The sequence below is a fragment of the Panicum virgatum genome, chromosome 4K, assembly GCF_016808335.1.
Source record: "Panicum virgatum strain AP13 chromosome 4K, P.virgatum_v5, whole genome shotgun sequence".
NCBI classification, from domain to species: domain Eukaryota; kingdom Viridiplantae; phylum Streptophyta; class Magnoliopsida; order Poales; family Poaceae; genus Panicum; species Panicum virgatum.
The window spans coordinates 31,533,090-31,558,944 of NC_053139.1; the positions used below are offsets into that span (position 1 = coordinate 31,533,090).

At 42.8% G+C, this 25,855-nt stretch overlaps 1 protein-coding gene and 1 pseudogene across 12 annotated transcripts; both read left to right on the forward strand.

The window, feature by feature from the left end:
• The first annotated feature begins 1,311 nt into the window (after positions 1 to 1,311).
• Positions 1,312 to 14,823, forward strand: LOC120703642 (nuclear intron maturase 1, mitochondrial-like). Of its 11 annotated transcripts, none has more exons than XM_039987786.1 (6): positions 1,312 to 4,050; positions 4,420 to 4,481; positions 4,577 to 4,673; positions 5,320 to 8,168; positions 8,408 to 8,468; positions 14,044 to 14,823. In XM_039987786.1, exon 1 carries the CDS (start codon positions 1,380 to 1,382, stop codon positions 3,501 to 3,503), a length of 2,124 nt encoding a protein of 707 aa, XP_039843720.1. In that variant the 5' UTR covers positions 1,312 to 1,379; the 3' UTR covers positions 3,504 to 4,050; positions 4,420 to 4,481; positions 4,577 to 4,673; positions 5,320 to 8,168; positions 8,408 to 8,468; positions 14,044 to 14,823. The 11 variants fall into 11 exon arrangements, with proteins under 11 accessions (XP_039843720.1, XP_039843721.1, XP_039843724.1 ...); XM_039987787.1 differs by having other exon boundaries at positions 1,312 to 3,748; positions 3,925 to 4,050; positions 4,420 to 4,673; XM_039987790.1 differs by having other exon boundaries at positions 1,312 to 3,748.
• A 2,744-nt stretch (positions 14,824 to 17,567) lies between these two features.
• LOC120703644 lies at positions 17,568 to 25,368 on the forward strand (annotated as a pseudogene). The gene is made up of 10 exons (XR_005687103.1): positions 17,568 to 18,030; positions 18,478 to 18,591; positions 18,674 to 18,718; positions 21,134 to 21,206; positions 21,293 to 21,405; positions 21,486 to 21,545; positions 22,551 to 22,598; positions 22,696 to 22,764; positions 24,852 to 24,913; positions 25,016 to 25,368. The product of XR_005687103.1 is annotated as a polyadenylate-binding protein-interacting protein 8-like (transcript).
• Positions 25,369 to 25,855: the final 487 nt, after the last annotated feature.

Here is a 25,855-nt window from a genome sequence, read left to right on the forward strand (position 1 = left end):
ATAAGGTCGTGGTGACTTATGCCCCGGTTAAATCTTATCAGTGATAGGTTAATGGCCCTTGGTGGAGTCTGTGTTGGCTAGTCAGGTCTAGCTAAGGTGGGTAATGACTTTGTTGGGATCTGCACCGACATTAAGGTGATCGTGTTGACCCCACTTATGGGTAAAGTTGTACACCTCTGCAGAATTTAAAACCTATTCGAATAGCCGTGCCCACGATATTGGGCGAGTTACGGTTTGGTCACATAACTAGCTTTTGGGATGGATGGTTTTTTGGTGTGAGTTATTTTTGGAAAGGTGTTCGTCAGTTGTGCCGTGAGCTACTGCGGATAAGGAGTCCGGTTGCATTAAAATTTGGATCCTTTGTGTAGGATCAACCCCACCCAATATTCGGTTAAGTAAAGAACTGCTTCGAGAAAACCCCTTTTTAAAAATAAACACGTGCATGTGTAAAATCTAACTTTACTGCAAATAAACCTCAGCCTTATCCTTGATTTATCCTTGCATATCTGCGTTAACCCCCCTCCGTGGATGGGGTTGGACTTGTTGAGTATTTTTGTACTCACCCGATATTTATTTGTGGTTTTGCTTCAGAGGAAGATTCAGACTTCGTTGTTGAAGACGTCGAGTAGAGGTTGCGTCCGCACCCAACCTTGCCTGTGGTATTGACCCTCTGCAAGATACTTCTGCTAGTGCGTTACTTTGAGCCCGAGCTAGAAACCGTCTGGGTCGTGCTTTGGTGTATTACCGTAGCTGTTTTACTGCTTATCATCGTTTATATCGAGTGTCCGCCTCCTCGGAGATTTGTATAGTGACTGAACCATCTATTTGAATAAATGTGTTATCAGTTTCCTAGAACTGATATTTGTATCACATTTAGTCTCTACTCATGTAGGGGTGTTTCAATATTTTTTTCAATCCTTCTTCTATATCGGCGACGAGAAGTGTGTGTTGGGTGGGTGGGTGGGGGGGGGGGGCAGGGGGAGCGGCGCAGGGGCTGAGGCGGCGGCGCGGGTCAGAGGAGGGAGATGAGGGGGCGGAGGGGTGGGCAGAGGGTGGGGTGGACAAAATTTTTTAAAAAATATATAGGATTCACCGTCCATATACGCGCACATGCTCTGCCGCTTGCTACTGTGTTGGCCCACGATGGCTTAGCCCAATTTGCACCCTTTAGCCATTTACATCCTAGCTATTCATTTTCCTATTCATGAATCTCCAACAATGAAAGGTATATAAACTTCTATCTTCTTTAACCTCAAAAGAAAACCTTCTATCTTCTTAAAAACGAGAGAAACCATAATTAGGGCCTGTGAGCCTGTGAGAGGGCTCCATTCACACCCGCCACCTGCTCGACCAAAAGCCCCAACGGCGCCTCCCGCGCCATGCCGCCGCGCGCGGCGGCGCTCCGCCGCCTCCTCCCCTCTCAGCTCCACCAACCCGCCACTCGCCCCGCCCCGCGTCGGCCGCCTCTTCCGCCCCAACCGGCCGACGAGGGTCCGCTCCCCGACCCCTACGCCCTCCTCGTCCACGACCCCATCGACCTCCTCTCTTCCCTGTGGCGCCGCGCGTTCGCGCACCCGCCCGCGTCCCCGTTCCCCAACCTCTCCGGCTACGCCTCCCGCCTCGACCTCTGGCTCCTCTCCTACCAGCGCACCTGCGCTCACGCCACGGGCACCTTCCCGCCGCGCCACGCCGTCCCGCTCCCCACTCTCCACTGCCTCCTCCGCCTCCGCGCCGCGGCGCTCCGCCGCCACCCCGCCTTCCCCTGGGGCGCCTCCACGCACCTCCTCCTCCGCTCCCCCGCCGACCCGCCCTCCACCGTCCCGATCTCCCGCCGCAAGCTCGAGGCCCGATTCGCTGACGCGCCGCCGCCGTTCCAGGACCGAGTCGTCCAGGAGCTCCTCCTCCTCCTCCTCGAGCCCGTCTTCGAGCCGCGCTTCTCCCCAAAGTCTCACGCGTTCCGTCCCGGACGCGGGCCCCACTCCGCCATCCGCTCCGTCCGCTCCCGCTTCGCTGCTTACCTCTGGTTCGTCTCGGCCGACCTCACCGCAGTGGTGGACGGCCTCTCGCCGGAAACCATCCTTTCATGCGTCCAGAAGGCTGTCTCCGACCGCAAGGTGCTCTCGTTGCTCAAGTCTGCCCTCAATGCCCCTGTCCGGCCGGGGTCTGTGCCGCCACCGGAGAAGGACCTCGATGGGCTGGCCAAGAAGAGGCTGAAAAGGAAGGTGCTCAGGAAGAGCAGGAAGAAGAAGGTGCTTAACGAGAATGAGCCGAAGCCTGACCCTTATTGGTTGAGGCTGTTCTTTGGGTTTGCTCCTGAACAGGTGTGCCATGTGCCCAATTATGGGCATTGTGGGATTATTAGTCCTTTGCTTGCTAATGTGTGCCTTAACGAGCTGGATTGGTGGATGGAGCAGAAGATTAATGAGTACTTTTGCCCGTCCAAGCATGATTCGATTTGGAAGGAGGCGAGTGATGAGGGGTGCCACAATCCTGCTTGGCCTGAGTTTGTTCCATCAGCTGGGAAGGAGAAGACAAGGAAGATGGATTTCCTTCGATTTGGTTCTCATGTCTTGATTGGGATCAGGGGGCCGAGGGAGGATGCAGTTGAGATAAGGAGACAACTGATGGAATTTTGCGAGAGAACATTTGGTTTAAGGCCAGAGAATTCGATGGTGGAAATCGAGCACATCACAAGGGGGATTGAATTCTTGGATCATGTGATCACGCGCAGGGTCATCTACCCGACTTTGCGATATACTGCCAGTGGAGGGAACATTGTCAGCGAGAAGGGTGTCGGAACATTGTTGTCTGTAACAGCGAGCCTACAGAGGTGCATAAGGCATTTCAGGAAGCTTGAGCTTGTAAAGGGGGACAGGGATCCTGAGCCATTGCCATGTTCACCAATGCTCTATTCTGGGCAGGCACACACTAATTCCCAGATGAACAAGTTTCTCGAGACCATGGCTGATTGGTACAGGTATGCAGATAACCGAAAGAAGATTGTAGGGTTTTGTGCTTATGTCATAAGGAGCTCACTGGCAAAGCTCTACGCAGCAAGGTATAGACTGAAGTCCCGAGCTAAGGTCTACAAGATTGCTTCACGGGATCTTAGCCGCCCTTTGAGAGAAAGCACAAGGAATGATGCACCAGAATACTCTGATCTTTTGAGGATGGGACTAGTTGATGTTATTGAGGGTGTACAATTTGCACGCATGTCATCAATTCCATCGTGCGACTACACACATTTCCCTAGAAACTGGGTACCGCACCATGAACTTCTATTGCAAGAGTATATTAAGCTGCAAGATCCAAAGTTCTTTTGTGAACTTCACAAGACTATCAAACGTCAGGAAATAAGTTCACCACAAGATGATGTATCAAAGATGGTGTGGTATTATAAAGTTCATGGTGTTTATGATGACAATAGATCTTTGATGATAGCTAAGGAACTGAGAAATGAGGAAGTTGTCGATGGGGACAAGCAACTTCTATTAGATACATAGTCCTGACTCTTATGTTCCTGATTGTTTATGAAATATTGATGGAGATCCAATTTGAGCATCAGGCAGACCTCCTTCAGTTGTGAATCAGTTTTTTGTTGTATGAGTGACCCTATTCACATTATTTGTAAAGAAGAATGATGGGTATCTATGAACAACATATCGCTAAACAAATGCACCATATTCATCTATTGTGGCATGCAGGATTGCAGGAGTATAAGTTTGAATATTTACAGAAGCAGTTCAAGGTAAACTCATCTGCTCTCATGTCATGCCAATTTTACAGTTTATTTTCATATATTCTGCTTCTAACAGTGGAGCACTTCTGAAGCTTATAGATGCCACTTATTGAGCCTTACAATAGCATTATTTTCCCCAATCTGGTAACACTATCAGTGTACATTTTTTTTGTGGTGGTGGGTAGGGGGGAGTCTACAACATGGAGGTGTATGGAGTGGAGTATATATTTCCTATACAGGATGCTCTTTGTAACTTCTTTGGGAGAAGCTTCTCTATGTAATTATGCGGAAACTGAGAAAGGATAGCCCAGGTCCATGGAATTCTCTGTTAGTTTTTAGAGCAAACTATATGAAGATTCCTGTGTTTCTTTGAACATTACATAGAAGTAGCAACAAGCTTGTAATACCATGCAGAGTTAATTTCATAGTCCATAATAGACTGATCTAGCCAATAAGCTGATTTCCTGCTACTTGAAACAAGAGCTTTGCTAATGGATGATGAGATACTTCCCTTCTAGATCAGAGAAAACATTTCCCTCTACCATTTTTCATTCTTTCAGCTAAAAACTCATGAGAGGCTTACCTGTTGGATCAGGAAGTAAATATAAGTTAGATATTGTTATATACTCCCATAGCTTCTGCTGGTGAAGTTTGCATCTATACTCTTTTTTTCCCGACAGATAGGATTTGCTTTACTCTAAACAAAAATAATTGCCATTTGTCGAGGATCCACAGACCACAGGTACTCATCATACAGATCCCCTATTTGTTGAAATGTCATAGCATGCAAACTATTTCAAAAAAGAAAAGAATCATTTTGAGTGGTTTTGACAATAGGTCAATCTGGAAACTTATGGACACGCCAGAAGAATTGATGACCCGGTGTTGGCTAGAGATAGCTGCACCAGATGTCCAGACCATTCAATCTAGAATTGTAATGTTCTTCTCTCGGTGTTTAACTTCAGCTTGGCCTTTTCTCGGCAATAGATAATTTTGATGCGAAGATCTATAGCCATTCAAACACCTGGATTCCAGGACTTGAAGGCATAAGCACTTTATGGGATGGCTGATATGGATGTATGGCTCAACAAAAGCTGAGCCTAAGGGGAGAGAATTTTAAGCTTAATAAAAATGTAGTAAATCATTATATGAGATATCCATTATTGTCATTAATTTTTTTTGCCACCCATAGCAACGCACAGGCATTCAACTAGAACTCCAAATTGTTGAAAGCTTTAAGGTACTGAGATAGTAAAATTCCAGACTTTCACAGTCATTGATCAATTCAACTGTATTAGATCACCACACTGGACAGGTTTTGTGTTTCTTGATACTTCTGGAGAAAATAGAGATTGCATTTGCCTTCCTAGTTTTTTCTGCTCAAATAATCATTACCTTTTACCAAGTCTGTTCAAACTCAGTTTCTTTAGTAGTTATGCTTTCTTTGGAATTCTAAATCAAATCTCTTTTGACTTTTTGAGGGCGATTCACTGATAAAAAGCTCATACTCAAAAGCTATGTTATAATTAATCAAGTTTTCAGCAAAGCAAAACTTAACCTGATTTTTGCATTCCTGTCAGGATTCTCGAACTGAGGACTGTGAAATGAAATGTGGAATGTTCAAATTGGGATGATCATTGATTGGCATTTCCATCATTTTCCAGCATGGCTAGTCAGGTTTTTCTGGAAGTTTCAGACTTTTGGTTTATGACTTTTCGGGTACTCCCATTATCTGTATTGATTCAATTTCTCCTTTGTTGCCCAGAATCATCGTTATTTAGCATGTCTAGTTAGTTCGGATTTAAATATCAGTACAGAAGAAAACTAGGAGTTGATGTAGTTGTGCATTCCGCATACAGTAATCCTTTTTGTGATCAACTAATACTCTTCTTGATTCCTGATCTTTTTATACTTAATTGATGGTGCATTTGTATTCTTTCTTTCAATGTTCCATGTGGTTACGGTGGATCTTGGTGGAAAGCATAATATCCCCTTGGAACACTAACCTATCATTATTGCTATTTGGAAATATCGCTGATGAATACTATTACATTTGTAGTCGCCAGTATTTTAGGATGACAGCAGCATCCATTTCAATTGCAGCTATTGTTTTTATTTTATCCTTTATGTGGTATAACTATACAATGACTTTTCTAAGTTCTTTGTTCCACTTTTGCATATGTATTTCCTTTTAGAAAAATCTGCAAGATTTTACCATCTTGGACATGGTTAGTTTGCAAACTTCTTTCCATCATTGCATATTTGGAGCTGCATGCCAACTTCTGCAGTTGCATATACTATTACTGTTCCTAAATACTCATTCAATTGGCCATGATGTATTATGTGATTTTTCCTTTTGTCTTGTTATTGTTGGTTGGATGATAACAGAATATGTTCTTTTTTAAGTTATAATTGTGCAACCCGGTTTATTTCTAGCAACATGGGCAGACTAAAATGGTTGTCTCAATCGTAAGGTGGTTCTGATAGTGGCCACAGCTATCATATTGTTTGTTATTTTGAACATATTTCTCTTCAGTTAAACCAGTCGTGAGTTGGAGGCCTAATATTCTTGACCAAAGTATGTCATCCTAAAAGGATCTTATTTAAGTAGTAATAAAACACCAATCTGCATTCCACAGGAGGAAAGGTGAACATGAAGGACAGAATGTCATGGCCGACGCCACGACGACTGATGAGCTGTAGTTAAGGAGAGACGTAGTATTATATTTTACGCTTTCTTTGCTTGAGAAACGAGAACTGTAAGGTGGGCCGGAGGCCGTGAGCGTGGAGCATAAAGCTACCCGCGTGTAAGAGGAGAACTCAGATTTTGCAATTGAAGAAACGAACTCGGAGAGGACAACCTGTCCTCGTTCTGTTCTCCCCCAACTTATCCGCCATTTGTGCGTGCTCACGTCCCGGCGATCGCCGGCGGCCAAGGGTAGTGACAGTGGTATCAGATTCGGTCTCCTCGGCACGCTACCGCTCGACTCATCCCCGGTCAGGTATGCTTCACCGGCGTTCCGACTTTGCTCCGTCGATTCCGCTCGGGATTTCGGCGTCCACGCCCCGCCGCTGACTTCCAGTCACCGACGGCCACCGCAGACCGCCGGTTAGCCGTTCCGGCGCCGTCGTCCACTCCAATTCCTTTCGCGCCGCTTAGGATATAGTGGGGATTCGTTGACTTGGGGGATTTTCTTCACGTTCCAGGATCTAGAGATTTGTTTCCACGGGTGGAGCTGTAGTCCCAACAATCCCGTCGACCTTGATCCGGCAAACGATTCGGGTTGTCGAGTTGATTTCGCCAGCACATTGCGAGGCGTTTTCCTCCCGTAATTCCCAATCACGCTAGGTCGGTTTGCGGAGGGATTCAGCCACGGCGCCACCAAAGCCATCTGTTCAGACACAGTTCGTGCTGGACGCGATGGAGGACACAGCTGTAAGGGATGATGCTCGTTGGGAGCGCATGACAGAAAGCATTGATCTGTTATTCGCGCGGATGGGAAGTTTGGAGCACAACCAGCGCCTTACAGCGGGCCAAATCGACATCAGTGTGCAAGTGATTGAGCAAGTTCTGAAAGATCAGGCCGCTCTCACCAAGCAGATCGAGGCTACAGGACAGGCAGTCGCTCAGCTGACATCGCAGCCGCGGAATCCACATCATCCCCCTGTTCATCCAGATTCGGATCACTCTGCTCACCAGGTTCCTCGTCGCCCTGCGGGTACCGATACTGATTCTGAATATCATGGTGGTTTTCAGGGATTTGGAGAGCATGCGCGACACCACCGACATGCTATCCCGAAGCTGGCTTTCCCTAAATTTGAGGGGGATAATCCACTGATCTGGAAGGATAAGTGTCTGAATTTTTTCCAGCTGTATGAGCTTCCTCAGAGCAATGTTATACAGTCGTCCGACTAATCGCGATTAGTCGCGATTAGTCGACCTTATCGCTCCGCTGGCTTCGATAAGTGAAGCGACTAGCTTTTGTCGATCAGATGTCTGATCGTTCGACTAATCGTCGCCTAATCGAGATTAGTCGTCCGACTTGCTGCTTGGTTGATCAGGTTGCCGGCCAAAAGATGTCCAGCCCGCCGCCTGTACTGGGCTCAATTAGGCCCATTAGGGTTAACTATATAGAAGCCACTTCTGTGCACCACGCAGGCACAAACCTCCGCTCGACTGCTCGAGTCGAGCCGCCGCCGCCGCCTGCGTCACGCCGCCGCCGTCGCCTGCGTCGTGCCGCCGCCACCGTCGCCTGCGTCGTGCCGCTGCCGCCGCTCGCATCACGCCGCCGCCCGACCGCCTGTGTCACGCCGCCCAGGTCACGCGGCCGCCAGCTCGCATCACGCCGTCGCCTGACCGCCTGCGTCACGTCGCCTAGCCGCCGCCCGTCGGCGTGGCAGCGTCTAAAGATGAGCTCCTCTTCCGATGGTAAGTTTTCTTGCTCTGCTCCGCTCTTGCTCTGCTTTTGTCTCGTTGCTCGTGCTATGCTCTTGGCTCATTGCTCTTGCTCTGCTTGGCTCATTGCTCTGCAAATTTCGATGCACAGCGGCAAAGGCAGGTGTAATGCTTGGTTCTTTTTAAATTTTGAATTACTTGCTCACTTGCTGTAATGCTGTTACACATTTAATTTCAGCTACTGACTTCAGTTTTTCTCTTTGTAATTACAGTTTCAGCAGCAGAACAGCAAGGATATGGAGTTTTGGACAGTTCAAACATCAAATCTCACAAGTAAGTGTCACCAAACTGACTATCATTGTGGTGTTCCTGCTTGCTATATAGTATATAAGTACATATACATGTACATATATGTCCTGGAATATATAGGACGACTATAGCGACGACTAGGACCGACTAGGGTCGACTAATCGACCTGATCGACGACTAGTCGCGACTAGTCGCCTTATCGGTGCCATGGCGACTAGGTTCGACTAGACGACTGTATAACATTGCCTCAGAGTTTGTGGACATCAACAGCAGCGATGAATATGGATGGCCCATCTGCGAAGTGGTTACAGATCTACAAGCTCAGGTATGGTTTGGGTGATTGGGACCAATTCATTTCAGCAGTAGTTGATCAGTTCGGTTCTCATGACTATAGTTCTGCTATGAATGAGTTGCTGGATCTCACACAAAATTCAACTCTAGAGGAATACATCTCAGCATTTACTGATTTGCAGTTCCATGTGTCTATGCATAATCCTGGTTTGGATGAGGTGTTTTTCATTTCACAGTTCATCAGAGGTCTGAAACCAGAGATCAGAGATGTGGTACAGTTTCAGATGCCTGCTACAATGATCAAAGCAACACAGCTAGCTAAATTACAGCAGCAAGTTCTTGAGTGAAACAAAGGCCGTTCTTCTAAGCCTTATGGCTCCAACAAATACACTGCTGGCTCTTCTAAAGTGGAATCCAAACCTCCATTTCAGAAACCTAATTTGTGGAAGGAGAGGAAAGTGTGGGAATATCGCAAGGCTAATGATTTGTGTTTCTACTGTGGGGAGAAATTTGATCCAGCACATGTAGCTGTCTGTACTAAAAGGCCACAAGCTCAAGTTAATGCATTGGTAGTTAATGATTTGGACATGCCTCTCTCTGAAGAAGTCATTCAACAATTACTTGATGAGGATTCTCTACCCGCAGCATTTGGTCAGTTATCCCTTCATGCCCTGGCTGGCACTGAAGCATCTGATGCCATTAGGCTGCAAGCCAAAGTGAAGAACAAAACTATGTTGATTTTGGTGGACAGTGGGAGTTCTCACAGCTTTGTCAATGCTGACTTTCTCTCTCAAGTGGGTATTGTTCCACTACCAACGGTTCCCTTGCAAGTCCAGACAGCTGATGGTCATACTATGGTTACTGACCAATGGGTTCCTGGTTTTACTTGGTGGTGTCAAGGGCACACTTTAAAATCTGACATGAAGGTCCTTCAGTTGGGTGCTTATGATGCCATTCTGGGTTTTGATTGGTTGCAAGCCCATAGTCCAATGCATTGTGACTGGCAGAACAGAACTATTGAGTTCCAGGACTTGGGTAAATCATTCAAGCTGCAAGGGATTGCTCCACCAGCTCTAGGGGTGGGGAAGCTATCAGCTCGCCAGTTGTTGAAGCTTTGTGCAGGAAATAAGGTCAGTGCTTTTGCTATTGTGGACATTCTGGACACTACTTCTGCTTTACCTATACCTGCACCTGTTCAGTCTTTGCTGCATGAGTTTGCTGAAGTATTTCAGAAACCTGTTAACCTGCCACCTGTTAGGACCTATGATCACACTATTCCTCTTGTGCCCAATGCTTCTCCAGTTAATTCAAAACCCTATAGATATTCTCCTTTGCACAAAGATGAGATTGAAAGACAAGTTAAAGAACTATTATCAGCTGGTTTGATTACACACAGTACCTCTCCCTTTGCATCACCTGTCTTGTTAGTTCAAAAGAAAGATGGTAGTTGGCGATTTTGTGTGGATTACAAGAAACTAAATGCCCTGACTATAAAGAATAGGTTCCCTTTGCCTATTATAGAGGAGGTTTTGGATGAATTGGTGGGCACCAAATATTTTACCAAACTGGATATGACAGCTGGTTATCATCAGATTCGTATGTGTGCTGAGGATGAGCATAAAACTGCCTTCAAGACCCACCATGGGCACTATCATTTCAAGGTCATGCCTTTTGGCCTCACTAATGCACCAGCTACTTTTCAGTGTGTTATGAATGAGGTGTTGCAGCCTTTTCTTAGAAAATTTGTACTTGTTTTCCTAGATGATATTTTGATCTATAGCAAGACTTTGGATGAGCATGTACACCACCTCAGAGCAGTGCTGGAAAAGCTCAAGTTCCATCAGTTTTATCTGAAAATGAGCAAATGTTCCTTTGCCCAGTCACAGATTGACTATTTGGGTCATATTATTTCCCAGGATGGAGTTGCTACTGACCCTTCCAAAACTCAGGCAATGCAGACTTGGCCATTACCCACTACAGTCACTGAGTTAAGGGGTTTCTTAGGGTTGACTGGGTATTATAGGAGATTTGTGTAGAACTATGGCATTATTGCCAAACCACTGACTCAACTCTTAAGAAACAATTTCTCTGGACACCAGAAGCCACTGCAGCATTATGTGCTCTGAAACAGGCTATGACACAAACACCTGTACTTCAGTTGCCTGATTTTTCCCAGCCCTTTGTGGTGGAGACTGATGCTTGTGCAACTGGTATTGGTGCTGTCTTGATGCAAAAGGGTCGTCCTATAGCTTATTTGAGCAAGGCTTTGGGGCCAACACACCAGCATCTGTCCATTTATGAGAAGGAATTTCTTGCACTCATTATGGCTGTGGAGAAGTGGAGGTCTTATCTGCAGAGACAAGAATTCATTATCCAGTCTGACCACAAGAGTTTATCTTATCTCTCTGAACAAAATTTGCAATCTGATTTGCAAAGGAAAGCAATGACCCGCTTGATGGGTTTACAATTCAGAGTGGTGTATAAGAAAGGCAAGGAAAATTTAGCTGCGGATGCATTATCTCAAGTGGGACACTTAATGGCAATTCAAGCAGTATCTGAAATCAAACCTCTGTGGCTGCAGGAGGTTCTAAATTCCTATGTCACAGATGCAAATGCTCAAACTCTGCTGACTCAGCTGACCCTAGCCTCACCTGATCCTCAGGGGTATTCCTTGATGGATGGCCTCATCAAATATCATGGTCATATTTGGATTGGAGAGAATTCAGCAGTCAGAACTAAGATTATTGCTGCACTACACTCCAGCCCCATTGGAGGCCATTCTGGCATTCAGGCCACTTATTACAGAGTCAAACAGCTATTTCATTGGAAAGGCATGAAACAAGATGTTGAAAACTTTGTCAAACAATGCACAATTTGCCAGCAAGCAAAGCATGAGCATTCTCATCCAGCAGGACTTCTCCAACCTCTTCCCCTTCCACAAGGTGCATGGCAGGATATATCTCTGGATTTCATAGAGGGATTACCATTGTCAGAGGGCTCCAATGTCATTTTGGTGGTGGTTGATCGTTTCACTAAATATGCACACTTCATGGCACTCAAACACCCTTTTACTGCTACTCAAGTGGCTAAATGTTTGCTGGATTCAGTGGTTAAACTGCATGAAGTACCGAGAACCATGGTTTCTGATCGTGACCGAATATTTTTGAGTTCAGTATGGAAAGAGCTCTTCACCTTGCTGGATACCAAACTACTCTATAGTACAGCATATCACCCTCAAACCGACGGTCAAACCGAACGAGTTAACCAATGTTTGGAGATGTATCTACGCTGTGCAGTGCATCATACTCCTCACAAATGGAAGTCCTGGTTATCCCTAGCAGAGCTGTGGTACAACACATCTTGGCATTCATCATTGGGGTGTTCTCCATTTCGAGCTTTGTATGGCCATGATCCCAACATGGGTGCAACACCAGTGCTAACAGAGACTACTAATTTGTCAGTCACAGAGATGCTGGAAGAAAGGGCTACTCATACTGCTCTTTTGAGGGAACATTTGGCTATTGCCCAGACTCGAATGAAGCATCAAGCTGACCGTAAGAGGTCTGATAGAATGTTTCAGGTGGGGGAACAAGTGTTACTGAAACTCCAGCCATACGTTCAAGCTTCAGTGGTGAACAGACCTTATCCTAAGTTGGCTTACAAGTACTATGGCCCCTTTGCTGTGTTGGAGCGAGTTGGTTCTGTAGCCTACCGCCTGGATCTTCCACCTGGCTGTTTGGTTCATCCGGTATTTCATGTTTCGCAACTCAAACCCTTTACCCCTGATCATTCTCCAGTCTTTTTAGATATCACTAAGCTTGTTGATTTGAGCGCCATTACACTGGAACCTGAGAAGATCCTACAAAGGCGGTTGGTGAAGAAGGGCAACAAAGCCATTCCACAGGTTCTTCTGAAGTGGACCAGCCTACCCGAGTCGTCCGCTACATGGGAAGATTACTACGTCGTCAAGCACCGTTTTCCAGAAGCTGTTGCTTGGGGACAAGCAACCTCTGAAGGGGGAGGCAATGTCATGGCCGACGCCACGACAACTGATGAGCTGTAGTTAAGGAGAGACGTAGTATTATATTTTACGCTTTCTTTGCTTGAGAAACGAGAACTGTAAGGTGGGCCGGAGGCCGTGAGCGTGGAGCATAAAGCTACCCGCGTGTAAGAGGAGAACTCAGATTTTGCAATTGAAGAAACGAACTCGGAGAGGACAACCTGTCCTCGTTCCGTTCTCCCCCAACTTATCCGCCATTTGTGCGTGCTCACGTCCCGGCGATACAGAAAAAGAGTCCATCAATCAATCCATTCGTTTGGATCTGGTTCCGCACCCACTGAAAGATAACACAGAAACATAAAGTCCTAATTAACATTTTGCAGAAAGTATTTCGGTGTTCGTGACAAGTAAAGAACTCCTAGAAAGTGAGTGTACCTTGTTTTGACATGTTAACCAGTTGAAAGCTCTTAGTGATGTAATTGATGATTCCATGCTGATTTTGACACCCCCCCTGCACCCCCCACCCACCCAAGTAGCCAAGTAGGTAGAAGTTGGTTGGTGCCAAATGCTACTTTTGCATCTTGTAGTTTACTTTGTGCCCCAGTAATTCGGGAAGTGAATGTAATATATAACATTTACATATCTTGTATAGTTGTTTCAATTGCAAAGTATGACTATTCAGGCCAAGAGAGTTCTAGTGATTAAGGGATGCTACATGCCTACATTTAAATGTCTAGATGGTTTAGCTGATCTAGAAAACTAGGTGCGAGACTTATATTACTACATTAGGTGTTTACCAGGTTTGCGATGCGTTAAGCATGTCATAAAAATATGACTTGCCAGGCTTGTTTGTAACCTTGTAGTTTTGGAATCTGTTTCACAATAGTGTTTTATGGTTCGTGAACCCTGTAGTTTTAGTTTACTAAATCCAATTTGTAACATCATGCTGTAATCTGAAAAAAAAAATCCAAGATTTAGTGTCAATAATCTCAAAAGGCACTTATTGCTAGTACCACTAGTCAACTAAGAGAGCATGATAACCTATGTATGACTTCATGTCTTCATTCTGGACTAATGCGACAGTTACAGATCATAGTAGGGTTCATTATTTGTTTCCTTTGCCTATCCTGTAAGACCACCCAACAGATTCATGTTGTAGTTGGACCCCTCCTTTGATGCTTTACCGATGCATCAGTTATTCCCAACCACATAATCCCTCATTGGCCTACACCAACTTGGTGGTGGGGTTGCTTATCAAGTACCACGAATGGAATGATTTTTGCGAGTCATGTGTTTCCTTTATTGTAGGTCATTTTGCAACGAACAGCAAGTGGTGAGCCTGTTTCTTCCTGTATAGGGTCTGTGGCCTACAACCACTGGAAGAAGGTAAGTGGCACATCCCTATCCATAGGCTACAGGAAATGCTATTTGGCATTTGCATTGTTATGCTACTGTCACTATGAAGAGATTGTTACGGAAATGGGAATACCTTGCTACGCATTAGCGCATATGGTGTAGGTGTAGAACATCTTTTTCATTGGGGAGCATATATGACGATTTTCTTCCTGTTGTTTCACAATTCACATGTTAATTGATTGATGAGCAGCATTAAAATTTCACAAACTTTTCTTCATATTCTAGCATTTAAACTAACAGTATGAGCGGATCCCATTCAGTTAGCATGGGCTTCCATAGAATTCCTATCTTTCAAGCAAGAGGAGATGTTGGCCAAGAATCTAACCTCCTTATCTGTTGACTTTTTCGCCTTTTTATGTTTTTCCCCTTTCTACAAATCTGGAAGAGAAATATATATCTACATGTATAACTATAACCTTCACCGGTAGGATCAATCTTCTCTTTATTTCTTCAAATTTATGCAGACAAATAATCTGCAGACACTATCATGTCCATGTCCTGTCCTGTTCCCACATGTTTTTTTTTTCTCTTCTTGGATGTGGGCAACCTTTCGATGCTAGCTATGTTGTTATTGGTATAATTTGCCATCATATTATACAGTATCTTTGTTATAAGTTGGGAAGCATTTTTCATATGATTAGCACGCATATGTTAGCTACTTGCAATTATTCAGCTCAAGGATTTTGTCCCTGCCTCAAAGCGTTCACATGTATTGACAGTGACTCTTCCTGTGAGTTATCGTGCTGATCTTGCTTCCATTTTTCATACATACTTCAGTAATGCACCAGTCTGGTTTTTTTTTTCCTTCATTCGGGTCATGGATTTGTTTTCGTATACTATATCCCTCGTGCTCGATGTGCCCAAATATCATTGCGTGCTGAGGTGCGGATTGAGCTGCTGTGGTTCAATCCTCCTCTTTTATTTTTCTTTTACTGGTGGCTCGGTTCCGTCTTTTTCATCGCTATATTTCTGTGAATAAAGTTGCATTTGTTCCGAAGAATATGATATATTCGCGATGCGAGAAGAAGAACCTCATCTTTTTTTGCCTTTTGATGACAGTCCTGGATTCTCTCCAGTTTGGTCTATCGGGATAATCATGAATCCGAATAGAGAGCAGTGATTGAGGTAACCTTGAAAAGTTCCTCTTTTTTTCCTGGTCACTTGAGATTGAAAGGATTCCTAAAAGAAAAGGTCCTTTGTTGAAACTTTTCCCCAGAGAATTCAGGTCAGAGTTTGATCATGAATTATTTGCAAATGTTTGTGCAGCTGTTAATCTAGAGCAATGTGGAATTAAGTTGCGTCAGTTCTTGAACCGGACCGGAGAAATTGACCGGAATCAAATGTATATGTTGAATTGATCTAATGCTAGTACGACCCCTTCCTTTTCAGTTTCAGTTGACTTCTATCCCGCTGACCAAATTCAATTACTGCTATTACAGGTTCATCAAGAGGATAGTTAAGGCCAGTCTCAATGTATAGTTTCATTGCACAGTTGGCTAGAAGAGAAACTAGGTAATTATGCTAGATGAGTTTCATGGGGATGAAACTCATCTCATATGCCATGAAACTCTTTCTTCTTACTCTTCATAAATATACTATCACATCAGCAAAATTAAATGCTCATGAAATTATCATGAAACTCCACTGAGACCGACCTAACAGGCTAGCTTCTGTTTGACACACGAGATGTCAGATTTCTCGTTCAGCTACAATATCCCTTCTCCTGGACGTTTCGGCCTTCTTGTTTTATGCCGAAAATTTCTAAAAAGGCGTTTGTCTTTTTCCTCAAGAAAAAGAAAGGAAGAAAAAGGAAAGAGTATATCTTCTTCGTTCAGAATTACGCGCATGCCTCTATCTGAACCTCACGTGCGTCAGCACTGAGCCGCCCGAGACGTTGTGATCCCCTGCAGCGCGGATTTTATAACCCCCGTGCGGCGGGATCTCACGTGACGCCATCGCGCCCGAGCAGCGTGGGACAACACGAACTAGATTAAAATAGTATTGCTCCTTGTCGTGAAAACTTGTGTCCAGATCAGATGGGACAAAAATGCAAATTTAACTATCTAATTGGGGTGTATAAATGTATAATAATATGCACCAAGGATTTATAACCTTATGATTTTACTTGATCCTACAGATACGATCATAGTTAATTGAAATTAACATTCTGGAATGGATGCATGGACCTCTGTGAAAGCTAGGATTTTATTAGGATTGTAAGATTCTGACAACCTCGCTAGCTCTACTTAATTCTTTTCTATGTACACAATTCCATTCCATCGTTTAAAGATCCCATAACTGGACTTTTCAAAAATATATAAGTCGAATAATATATAATAACATGGCTAAATATTAATAAGATGGGCAATTAAACTGCTGAACTCTAATTTAGTGACTTACACTTTGTCATTTTAAATTTTAATGAATTTGTTGTGATGATTACCATTCTAGATATGATTTTGTCGACCTATGCGATGCTAATCAACCTCGCACGATCTTGTTAAAAATAAGTACCAGCCAATTTGTATCGCAGTAACTAGGATAATAATACTATAACAACATTGCACCAAAATTTCTACCTTCACACATTTTGTGGTTCTCATTTTCTCACCCACATTTTTTTGCAGTGCATTACAATAAACTAGTCTCGTTGTATTGTAGTTAGAGTATAATACCCGAGTTATGGTTTAACATAACATCTAGTCACGCAATGATCACAGTCTTTAGTCAAGGTTTTACCATATCCAATTTCAATTTCACATGTCAACAACTAATTACCAGAATGATTACCATTTGACACTATATTGACAAAATTCAAATTTCTTTTTTTCTGAAAAGATTTCAACATTCTAATTTCTAAACTTCATAGGACAACAGATACTCCTTGCCACGGTCAAACGCACCTCTCTACTTGTCAGCACTTAATCCCCCAAATGGCCACGTGGCATAAAAAAAACCAAAAGTGCTAGAAAAATCCTAGAGCTAACACAGCAGCCGTAGAAGATCCACACCGTCCGCCTCCGCACGCCCGTGCCAACGTGCCGCCCATCCCAACGCCGCCGTGCCACACTCGCCGCGCCCCTTCCATCCAAATCGCCAAACATTTCTTTCCCGAAAAGAAATCGAATTCTTTATCCAAACTAATCATCATTTTCTATCTGAGAGAGAGAGAGAGAGAGAAAATACGGGAGTGGAAAAAAGAGAGGAAAAGGGTGGAGGCTTCGCCTCGAGCTCCTATTTATAGCCAACCTCCCCGAAAGCGATCTCGCCTCGGCTCCTCGCGTTTTTTCCATTTCGCCCCCTCCACTGTTCCAATAATAATAAAAGAACATTCTCGATTTGGTTTCCTCGCGAATTTCTTCCGGCCAGCGGCGGCGGTCGGCTCCGATTCGGCGCGGCTCGGCGGGGCGGCGGAGATGGTTGCCGTGGCGGCGGAGGGCCGGATCCGCGGCGCGGATGCCGTGCCGGCGGCGGAGAGGGAGGCGGCGGCCGGCCGCGGCCTTGGCCGAGGCCGCCGCGGCCAAGGGCGGCGATGCGGAGGCGGGGAAGGAGGAGGTGAGGGAGTACGAGAGCGACATGAGGAAGCTGGAGGAGCTGCTCTCGAAACTGAACCCCTCGGCTGAGGAGTTCGTGCCGCTCTCGCGCCGCCGCGGGGACGGGGACGGCGGCGCCCGCCGCCTCTCGGCCGACGCGCCCGTGTTCGTGTCGCCGGCGATCGACTACTACGCGCGCCACCACCAGCTCCTGCCGCCGCCGCAGCAGCAGCAGCCGGTGCACGTGCTGCAGCTCGTGGGCGGCGCCGGCGGTGGCGGTATGGGCGGCGCCGGGGGGAGGGACTCCAGCAGCGACGGATCCACCAACGGCCAGCCGAATCGACGGGTAATCACCGAATTGCGGAGTCCGATTCGGTGCGGGTTTCTCTCCGGGTAGGGGTTTGCAGTGGGCTGTTTCTTCTCGATTGGTCGTTTTGGAGGTTTCCTGATGTTGATGGCTTTGGATTTTTGGCAGCTCCCGTGCGTTCGACTCGAGGGCTGATTTTTTCGTGGGAGGGTTTTAGGTCTAGACTGGTTGACATATAAAATTTAATCGACCTGCTATGATTAGGTGATTTTGATATTTCCCTATTATACTTGAGATTTTCAGTAGATTCCTGTCGGTTGATTATTCTCTGATCCCTGCTCTGCAAATGTTTTTTTCCCTGTAAATTTGATTATTCTGTTGTTATATATTTTTCCCAACATATTATTTGCCAGTGCTATATGAATTGGATAGTATAGGAAGATAGTGTCTTGAGAATGATCAGCTGCATTTGATCTGTGGTCACAGAGAAGGAATGGCTTCATCCACGGGAGGAGAAGGATGATGGGAGGCCGGCCACGTCGAGCTGACAGGGAGGACAGTGTGCGGCGAACAGTCTATGTCTCTGACATTGATCAGCATGTGAGAATATTTATAGTGTTCCGTTTGGTAAATTTGCTTTCCTTGTTTTATTTTGATATATTGGCCTCCCTTCGATTTGCAGGTAACTGAACAGAAACTGGCTGAAGTTTTTTCGACCTGTGGACAGGTGTGTTATAAGATTTATAAATCCACTCAAGATCATATGATTTTTCGTTTCCTATATATCCGAAAAACAAAAAAAATAGTTAATCAAATATTTTTCTCTCTCTCCTGGATTAGAGATTGCATGGGGTGCGATTGTTATCTACAGTATATCTTAGTTATCCATTATTTAAAGTTGTATTCTGACATATATTTCGTTTGATGTTCTCTATCTTGTCAGAATACTTACGATTTTGCTAATAATATTGCGCTATCATGTGTTATAAAAATTGAACTCTTTAAGATCTCTAATTTTTAGGATAGCTGAACAAAGAATGAATTTGCATTATGACCTAAAAACATTCGAACTCTTTAACATCTCTATTGTTGGGATAGCTGAACAAAGAATGAATTCGCATTATAACCTAAAAAAACATACATCCAAATTGAGTTTCAAGTGGGGCCATTCTGGACTATCGAATAATTTGAACACTTTGAAGAAAGTAAACCAGTTAGCTTCCATCTACACTGATCCATATTTATTAGGTTTGCCTTGATTTCTTATTTTCTTGTATAATTTGACCTGGCCAGCGTATAATAGCTTTTGCAAATCAAGACCTGTTTGGTCTAACCTTTAGACTCAATTAGTATATGCTTAAACTGCTATTCATGGAATTGCAGATTTGTGCTTAACTGGTATACATAATACATTTATCAAGAAGAAGGTATCTATTTGTATAATTCATCTGAGAACGTAGAAATGAAAAGTCTTCTTTTGGATAAGCGCCACTGAGCTTCGTTATCAGCCCCTGGAAAGATGATTGTGAGTTCTCCTTCAAGTGCTCTTGTAGAGCATAGTCCCGAGGCACTTGTTCCCGTAGCAGATGCTTGCATGTGTTCGTGCTACTACATCTGGTCCAGCCGGGCAGCCTCTCTTTCTACTGAAGCTGCAGTCTGGGCCAATCCTCCTGTAGTGCAATATCCTACTTCAGTGAAGGAGACATTGACAAATCTTGTCTCATTTGTCCATGAAACTTCTAAGGTTTCATTCCTTCACCGTATCATGCATGGTTGTTTGAGAGGAGAAAGGTGGTACGGGTTCTTGAAGTACTCCTTGGTGGCCACTAACCCTAGAAAGGATCAACTTGGTACACTAATTCCTAGTTCTTTCTAAGATTGGTTAGACACTTGAGTTATTAAGGAAAGATGGAAGGTTGAAATGGTTGGTGATCAGATTGATAAGCCTGAAATTGATCGTCTTCATATGGCATTGCAATATGGACGTTAGCATGAAACATGGGCACATGGGTTCTTCCCCTGTCAAACTTACAGCCATCAAACAGTTCTAGTCCATCCCTAAGTTTTTAATAGAGGTAGTTTTTCTTTTGATGAGTTCTAATGCTTAAGCTAAGTCATTTGAACTTTTCATTTGTGTTTTCTTTAATTCTTTCTTGGAAAATTAGAACACAAGTTTGCTATGTTTAATTCATTTCTACTGTGGTTCTTCTTTAAGTTCTTGTGGGCAATTTTTCTCAAATAGGCACTTGCACAAGCTGATCTACATTTTACAATGTGACTGTCTAAGAGTATAGTTACTCCTTCCTTTTATATTGTATGTTGTTTTATGCAAGATGTAATTACAACTTAGTATTCTGTGAGCCTGTGACTACTAAAATGAGCAGATAAATCTGGACTGACATGATGTGTGTGTACTACTGAAATGTTTGTCCTAGAAAATGCTTCCGATGTAGTTTTCATGGTTTTTACTGAACTGTCGAAGTAGTAAAACTTGCCTTTTATAGACTGGGTTGTCCTAAAGGAGATCTATCTGTAAAGGACTAAAGGTGTTACATGGCTATAGAAGCTCCAGTCATACTGTTTCAAGTGCCATAAGTGATATTTGTAAGCAGAAGGCTTTCAGGGACTATGTATTGGGCCACATCCTGCTAAGTTAGTGATGCTAAGTTTTGAGGATTTTGAATGATGCATTAGACCATTATTCCATTAAAAGGAATGCCTACCAAGTGGTCCATGTGATGTTGCTAGCTAGTAAGTTACCACATATTCTGTTAGATACTGGACAGACACCATAGAGAATTGTTGCCTGCGCTGACAGTTTCAGTTATAACTGGTTCAGTTCGTATTTGCAAACTTACGCATGTACTGATTTTCTTTAGCTCTTGTACTCATTGTATATAGTTATTGAAGATTAGTAGTATCTTTCGTGAAACATGAGTAAAATCCTGGGCAGAGTTTAAATGTAAAAGACATTATTTAGTCCAGGTATTTCATACATGGCTGTATCATTGTCCCCCCATCCACTCCTTTAAAATAGTCTACATTGTGGATGATGTTAGAGTGATTTTTGAAATTTTACCCACTTCAGTTCACATTTATCTATCTCTCTATGGTTGACTTGACACATATTCTTCACTTCTAGGTGGTAGATTGCCGTATCTGTGGTGATCCTAACTCAGTGCTGCGTTTTGCATTCATTGAGTTTGCAGATGATGGTAGTAGCTTCAACACACCAATTGTTATTTAATAGTCCTATGTTTGTGTAAGAAACAGTCCTGAATGAAGCTGATTTTTTCTGCAGTTGGAGCAAGAACAGCACTAACACTTGGTGGAACCATGCTTGGTTTTTATCCTGTCAAAGTTTTGCCATCAAAGACAGCGATTTTACCTGTGAACCCCAAATTTCTTCCTCGAGTAAGTAGACAGATGTAAATTATATTACCTATTAATGTTAAATCTGCAACAATACAAGCCTAAATCTCCTTTTCCTGCAGACTGAGGATGAGAAAGAAATGGTATCCAGGACTGTATATTGTACTAACATTGACAAGAAGGTATGCCAAATGGTATAATCATTTGTGTTCGAATTTTATTGTAATGGTATCCTGGATTGTGCATTGCACATGAAAAAATTCTAATAGCTGATCTTCAAAGTTGGGCATTCTTGTGAATTTGTGTTAAAGAGTTTTCCAATCACCAGTGGAATCCAGTGTATTTGTTACAATTGACCAATATTTGTCTGCAGTAGCAAATACTAATTGATGAGTAGTTCCCGCCTGATTTCCTGAAGTCAATTTATGATCTCATCTTTCTTCTGAAATGGCAATCCTTAATTCAGAAGCTTTGGTAGCTTGATGTTCAAGACAACATTTGGCCAGTTACTGAAGCATTATGTTCACTTTTTTTTCGATACACTTTGAAGATGAAATGTTGCATAACTGTAGCTTGTAGATTTTTATGTTAAGGTCAGATTTTTGTGTAGCTGGAGTTGTAATCCTGACGGTGCTTGCTAATTCTTTCTGATTTTGAAACTGTCCCGTGAGAAAACACAGTATTTTGCCATAAATTTGAAAATCAGTCAAATTCAAAGGTGGGTTCTAGGAATTAGTTCTGAGCTGATATTTGGCTCAGTTCTTGCTGAGCTTAACACTATTATTTTAAAACCCAATGATTGAGCATTTTCGTCGAAGGTGGTACTTGAGATGTTGACATGTTGTGATATTTAGGTCCATGATGTATAAATATGTTGTGATTATATTGTGCGCTCAGTATATATTTGTATTATTTTATTTGTCCAAGCATTTGAAATTTGAGTAGCGATCTAGAATTCTAGAATAGTACAGTAAAGAGAAATGGTGAAGTTGGAAAAGAATTTCAAACTAAGTTCTACTCCTTTTTAAGGCTTATAATTTTTTGCTGTTCAATTGCTAAATATAATGATTGTTCTATGGCTTATAATTTCAAACTAAGTTCTACTCCTTTTTAAGGCTTATAATTTTTTGCTGTTCAATTGCTAAATATAATGATTGTTCTATGGCTTATTCTTTATTACTGTATAGGTTGGAGAAGATGAAGTGAAACAATTCTTTGAGGGAACATGTGGTGAAGTATGTTACCTCTATGTGTTTTAGTTGTAGGCATGTGTTTCATTTACATGGCTAAGCATAAATAATTTGGGTAATAATTACCTGCCTTTTTACTTAGGTTTCTCGGCTGAGGCTACTTGGTGATTATGTGCACTCCACATGCATTGCGTTTGTTGAGTTTGTCCAAGTAAGTAAAACAGGAGACTTTAGTATGTTACTATGTCATCAAGAATGAACCATTTTCTATATATGAAATTATGCCAATAACATTGGAATGAACAACACAAACACTTTCTCATGTGCAAATTTCTGTTAGAGAAGTAAAGGTGATAATATTTTGTTTGTCAACCCATCTAATGGGTTTGTTTTGAAACAGTTTTCTCTTTAAACTTAGCTTTTCAATCCATCCACATCTGATTTTTTCCCCAATTGGTGGATTCACTATTTGATTTATCTCAGATGCTATTGCTTCAGTCTTCATTTATTTGTGTTGCAATTGACATTATTGACCACTATGCATTTAAGTTATTTGAGTAAATAAGGGCTGTTAACATGCATTTGATTTTTTTCCTGACGTGGATGACAAGTTTCAAGGATTTCTGCTATAGTAGAAAGCTCTTATGGATTCTCACCATGTAGAAACTGATGTCGTGCTCTATAAGTAGTTTCCGTTTCTTAACAGATAAAGTTGATTGCTACATAATTATCACTGATTCACAACACTAATATTGTAGACCCATATGCGTCTTTCTTCTCCTAGCTTAATCTATATCTCACCTTTTTCCTACTGTTTTTATCTACCAGCTGTCAGTCTTCTGCTGACTTGCTAGATATTCTGCATCTTCTTTCACAACACTACTATCATTACAAGCTTAATTTATATTTATGCATTCTAAGCCTAGTCTTGCAAGCTTTTGAGCATACTCATTACACATCTTTGTGATATGATTTACATAAATACTAATATAAAAGTGCCCGTTAGATAACCAAATTGTGGGCTTACTTTAACTGAAGATGTGCTTAATCCAACTTTGTTCACCATGTCGCTAAGCAATTAACTAGCAAGTAGAACGCTAACAAACTTGGCGCTTTCTTAATGTTTATAGTTATAATACCTTCATCTAAAATGGAGCTATACTTTGCATGCAGGGAATTGAAATATTTGCTTGTAGGCTGTATATTTAGTTATGATGTTTCTTATCCTGATAATTTTTAACCAAACATGTAGTTGGGAGTTGGGACTGGCGATCCATTGACTTAACTTCAGCTAGCCATCCCTGTCAATGATGTGCTGCCAGATCTTGTAACACTGCAATGCTTTAATGCAGTAGTACTACAGTAGAAATACATTGAACATGGACATGGTCAGAGCTCCAAAATATGATGGTGACCATATATACCTATATGTTTAGACCTAATCAAATTATAATTTATGAAAGTGTTTTGTAGAAATATGGCAACAAATGTATAGTTTCTCAAAATTAAAACAACTTATCTGCACACATCCGAAAACAACCTTTATTTCTTAGTGTTCCCCAAGGGCACAACACTAGTTAGGCGGCTCTGTCTTGTCTAGATCCTTATCAGGGGTCAGGCTGGGCTGGGTTGCAATGTTGAGTAATGTTCCCTAGTGCCTATCTGGTTCGTAGGAGGGGGAGTTGTCATCTTAGGTAACACTTATTCGGTATCAGATGAAGTAAATATGTAAGATAAATGGTACGTCATCTGTCCCTGAAAGAAATTCTAGTTTTGTCCTAAGTCAAACTTTCTTGAGTTTGACCAAATTTATTGAGAAGTGTATTAAAATTTATGATACCAAATAAGCATCATTAGATTTGATCATGACATATATTTTCATAGTATACATATTAAATGTTACAAATATGGACCCTATTCTCTATAATTTTGGTCAAACTTAAAAAATTTAACTTAGAACACATCTGAGTGGCATTTCCAAAGGGAGTCACGTTACCAGCAGAATACAGTGTTTTTCTCACTTACGTGGGCTGGACATCGCTGAATTTTCATTTTCATTTAGTAAGATAAGAAATGTTTCTTTTCGATTCAAAACAATGGTGCAAACTTATTTAAAAAAGTTCGCAAGATTTTATCTTCCCTTCTCTTTAACATCTGCATCTCTTTTTGTTCAACAATGGAAGTATGAAACCTTATATATCTGTGAATCTGTGCATAGAGATGTTATTTGACCTGATGATATGTTCATCCTTTTTGCCGTTTTGGAGCTTGACCAATTTATAAATTCAATTTGTGCAGGCGGATAGTGCTATTCTAGCTCTCAACTGCAGTGGCATGGTTCTTGGCACGCTTCCTGTCAGGCAAGAACATACTTTCCACACGTTCCAAGTTCCATCTTATGCTAAGGGTGGGATGTTTTCCACCCTGTGCTTACCGTGTGCCGCGTTCTATTGTTTTTTCAGGGTGAGCCCGTCAAAGACAGCAGTCCGCCCTCGTTCTCCCCGTGTGACGTCGTACTGAATCCGGCTTTGTGTGAAGCCGTCGTCCAGGGCAGCAGCAAGCCTATAGTCGCGCGGCCTTAGAGACTGTCGCGTCGCGGATCAGCAATTGTCGTTGAAGAGAGTTGTCGTTGATTAAAACCTAGTTGTCTAGTTGAAAGCCCCTCGCTGATGTTCTTGGATCAGAGACCCAACTATATGGTAGCGCTATTTTGACCTCTTTTTTCTTTCTTTTGATCTCTGTTGATTATGGATGGACATCAGCCTTGAACAGGCATTCGAACAAATAATGTCTATGGCTTCTGTTATTCGCTTTTGACTGATCATCTTAGGGCGCGTTTAGTTCCCAAAAATTTTCACCTCGAAATTTGTGCCTCTCCCTTTGGATACATGTATAGAGTATTAAATGTAGTTAAACAACAAAACTAATTGCACAGTTTGGATGTACACGACGAGATGAATCTTTTGAGTCTACTCAGTGCATGATTAGCCATAAGTGCTACAGTAACTCACTTGAGCATATTTGTCAAATTAGTTTTTTAATTAGTGTCCGAAAAGTTCTCCCGACATTTGGTCAAACTGTTGTTTTAACAACAAATTTTTTTAGTTTGGGAACTAAACGCCCCCTTATTCTGTGTGGCTGTCGTTGACCTTGCACTCAACGTTGTGGGTTTGACCCAGGTTGAACCAGAGGTCAGAGGTGGGTTGAATTGGGTACAAAAATATACTGGTCGCTTGAGTGAGTTTGTTAAAATTAGGAAAATGACTATTTTTGACCATCAAATTACTGTCTAAGTTTGGTTT

Coding starts and splice junctions, on each gene's coding strand:
- LOC120703642 (XM_039987785.1), top strand. CDS start 1,380: ATGCCGCCGCGCGCGGCGGCGCTCCGCCGCCTCCTCCCCTCTCAGCTC.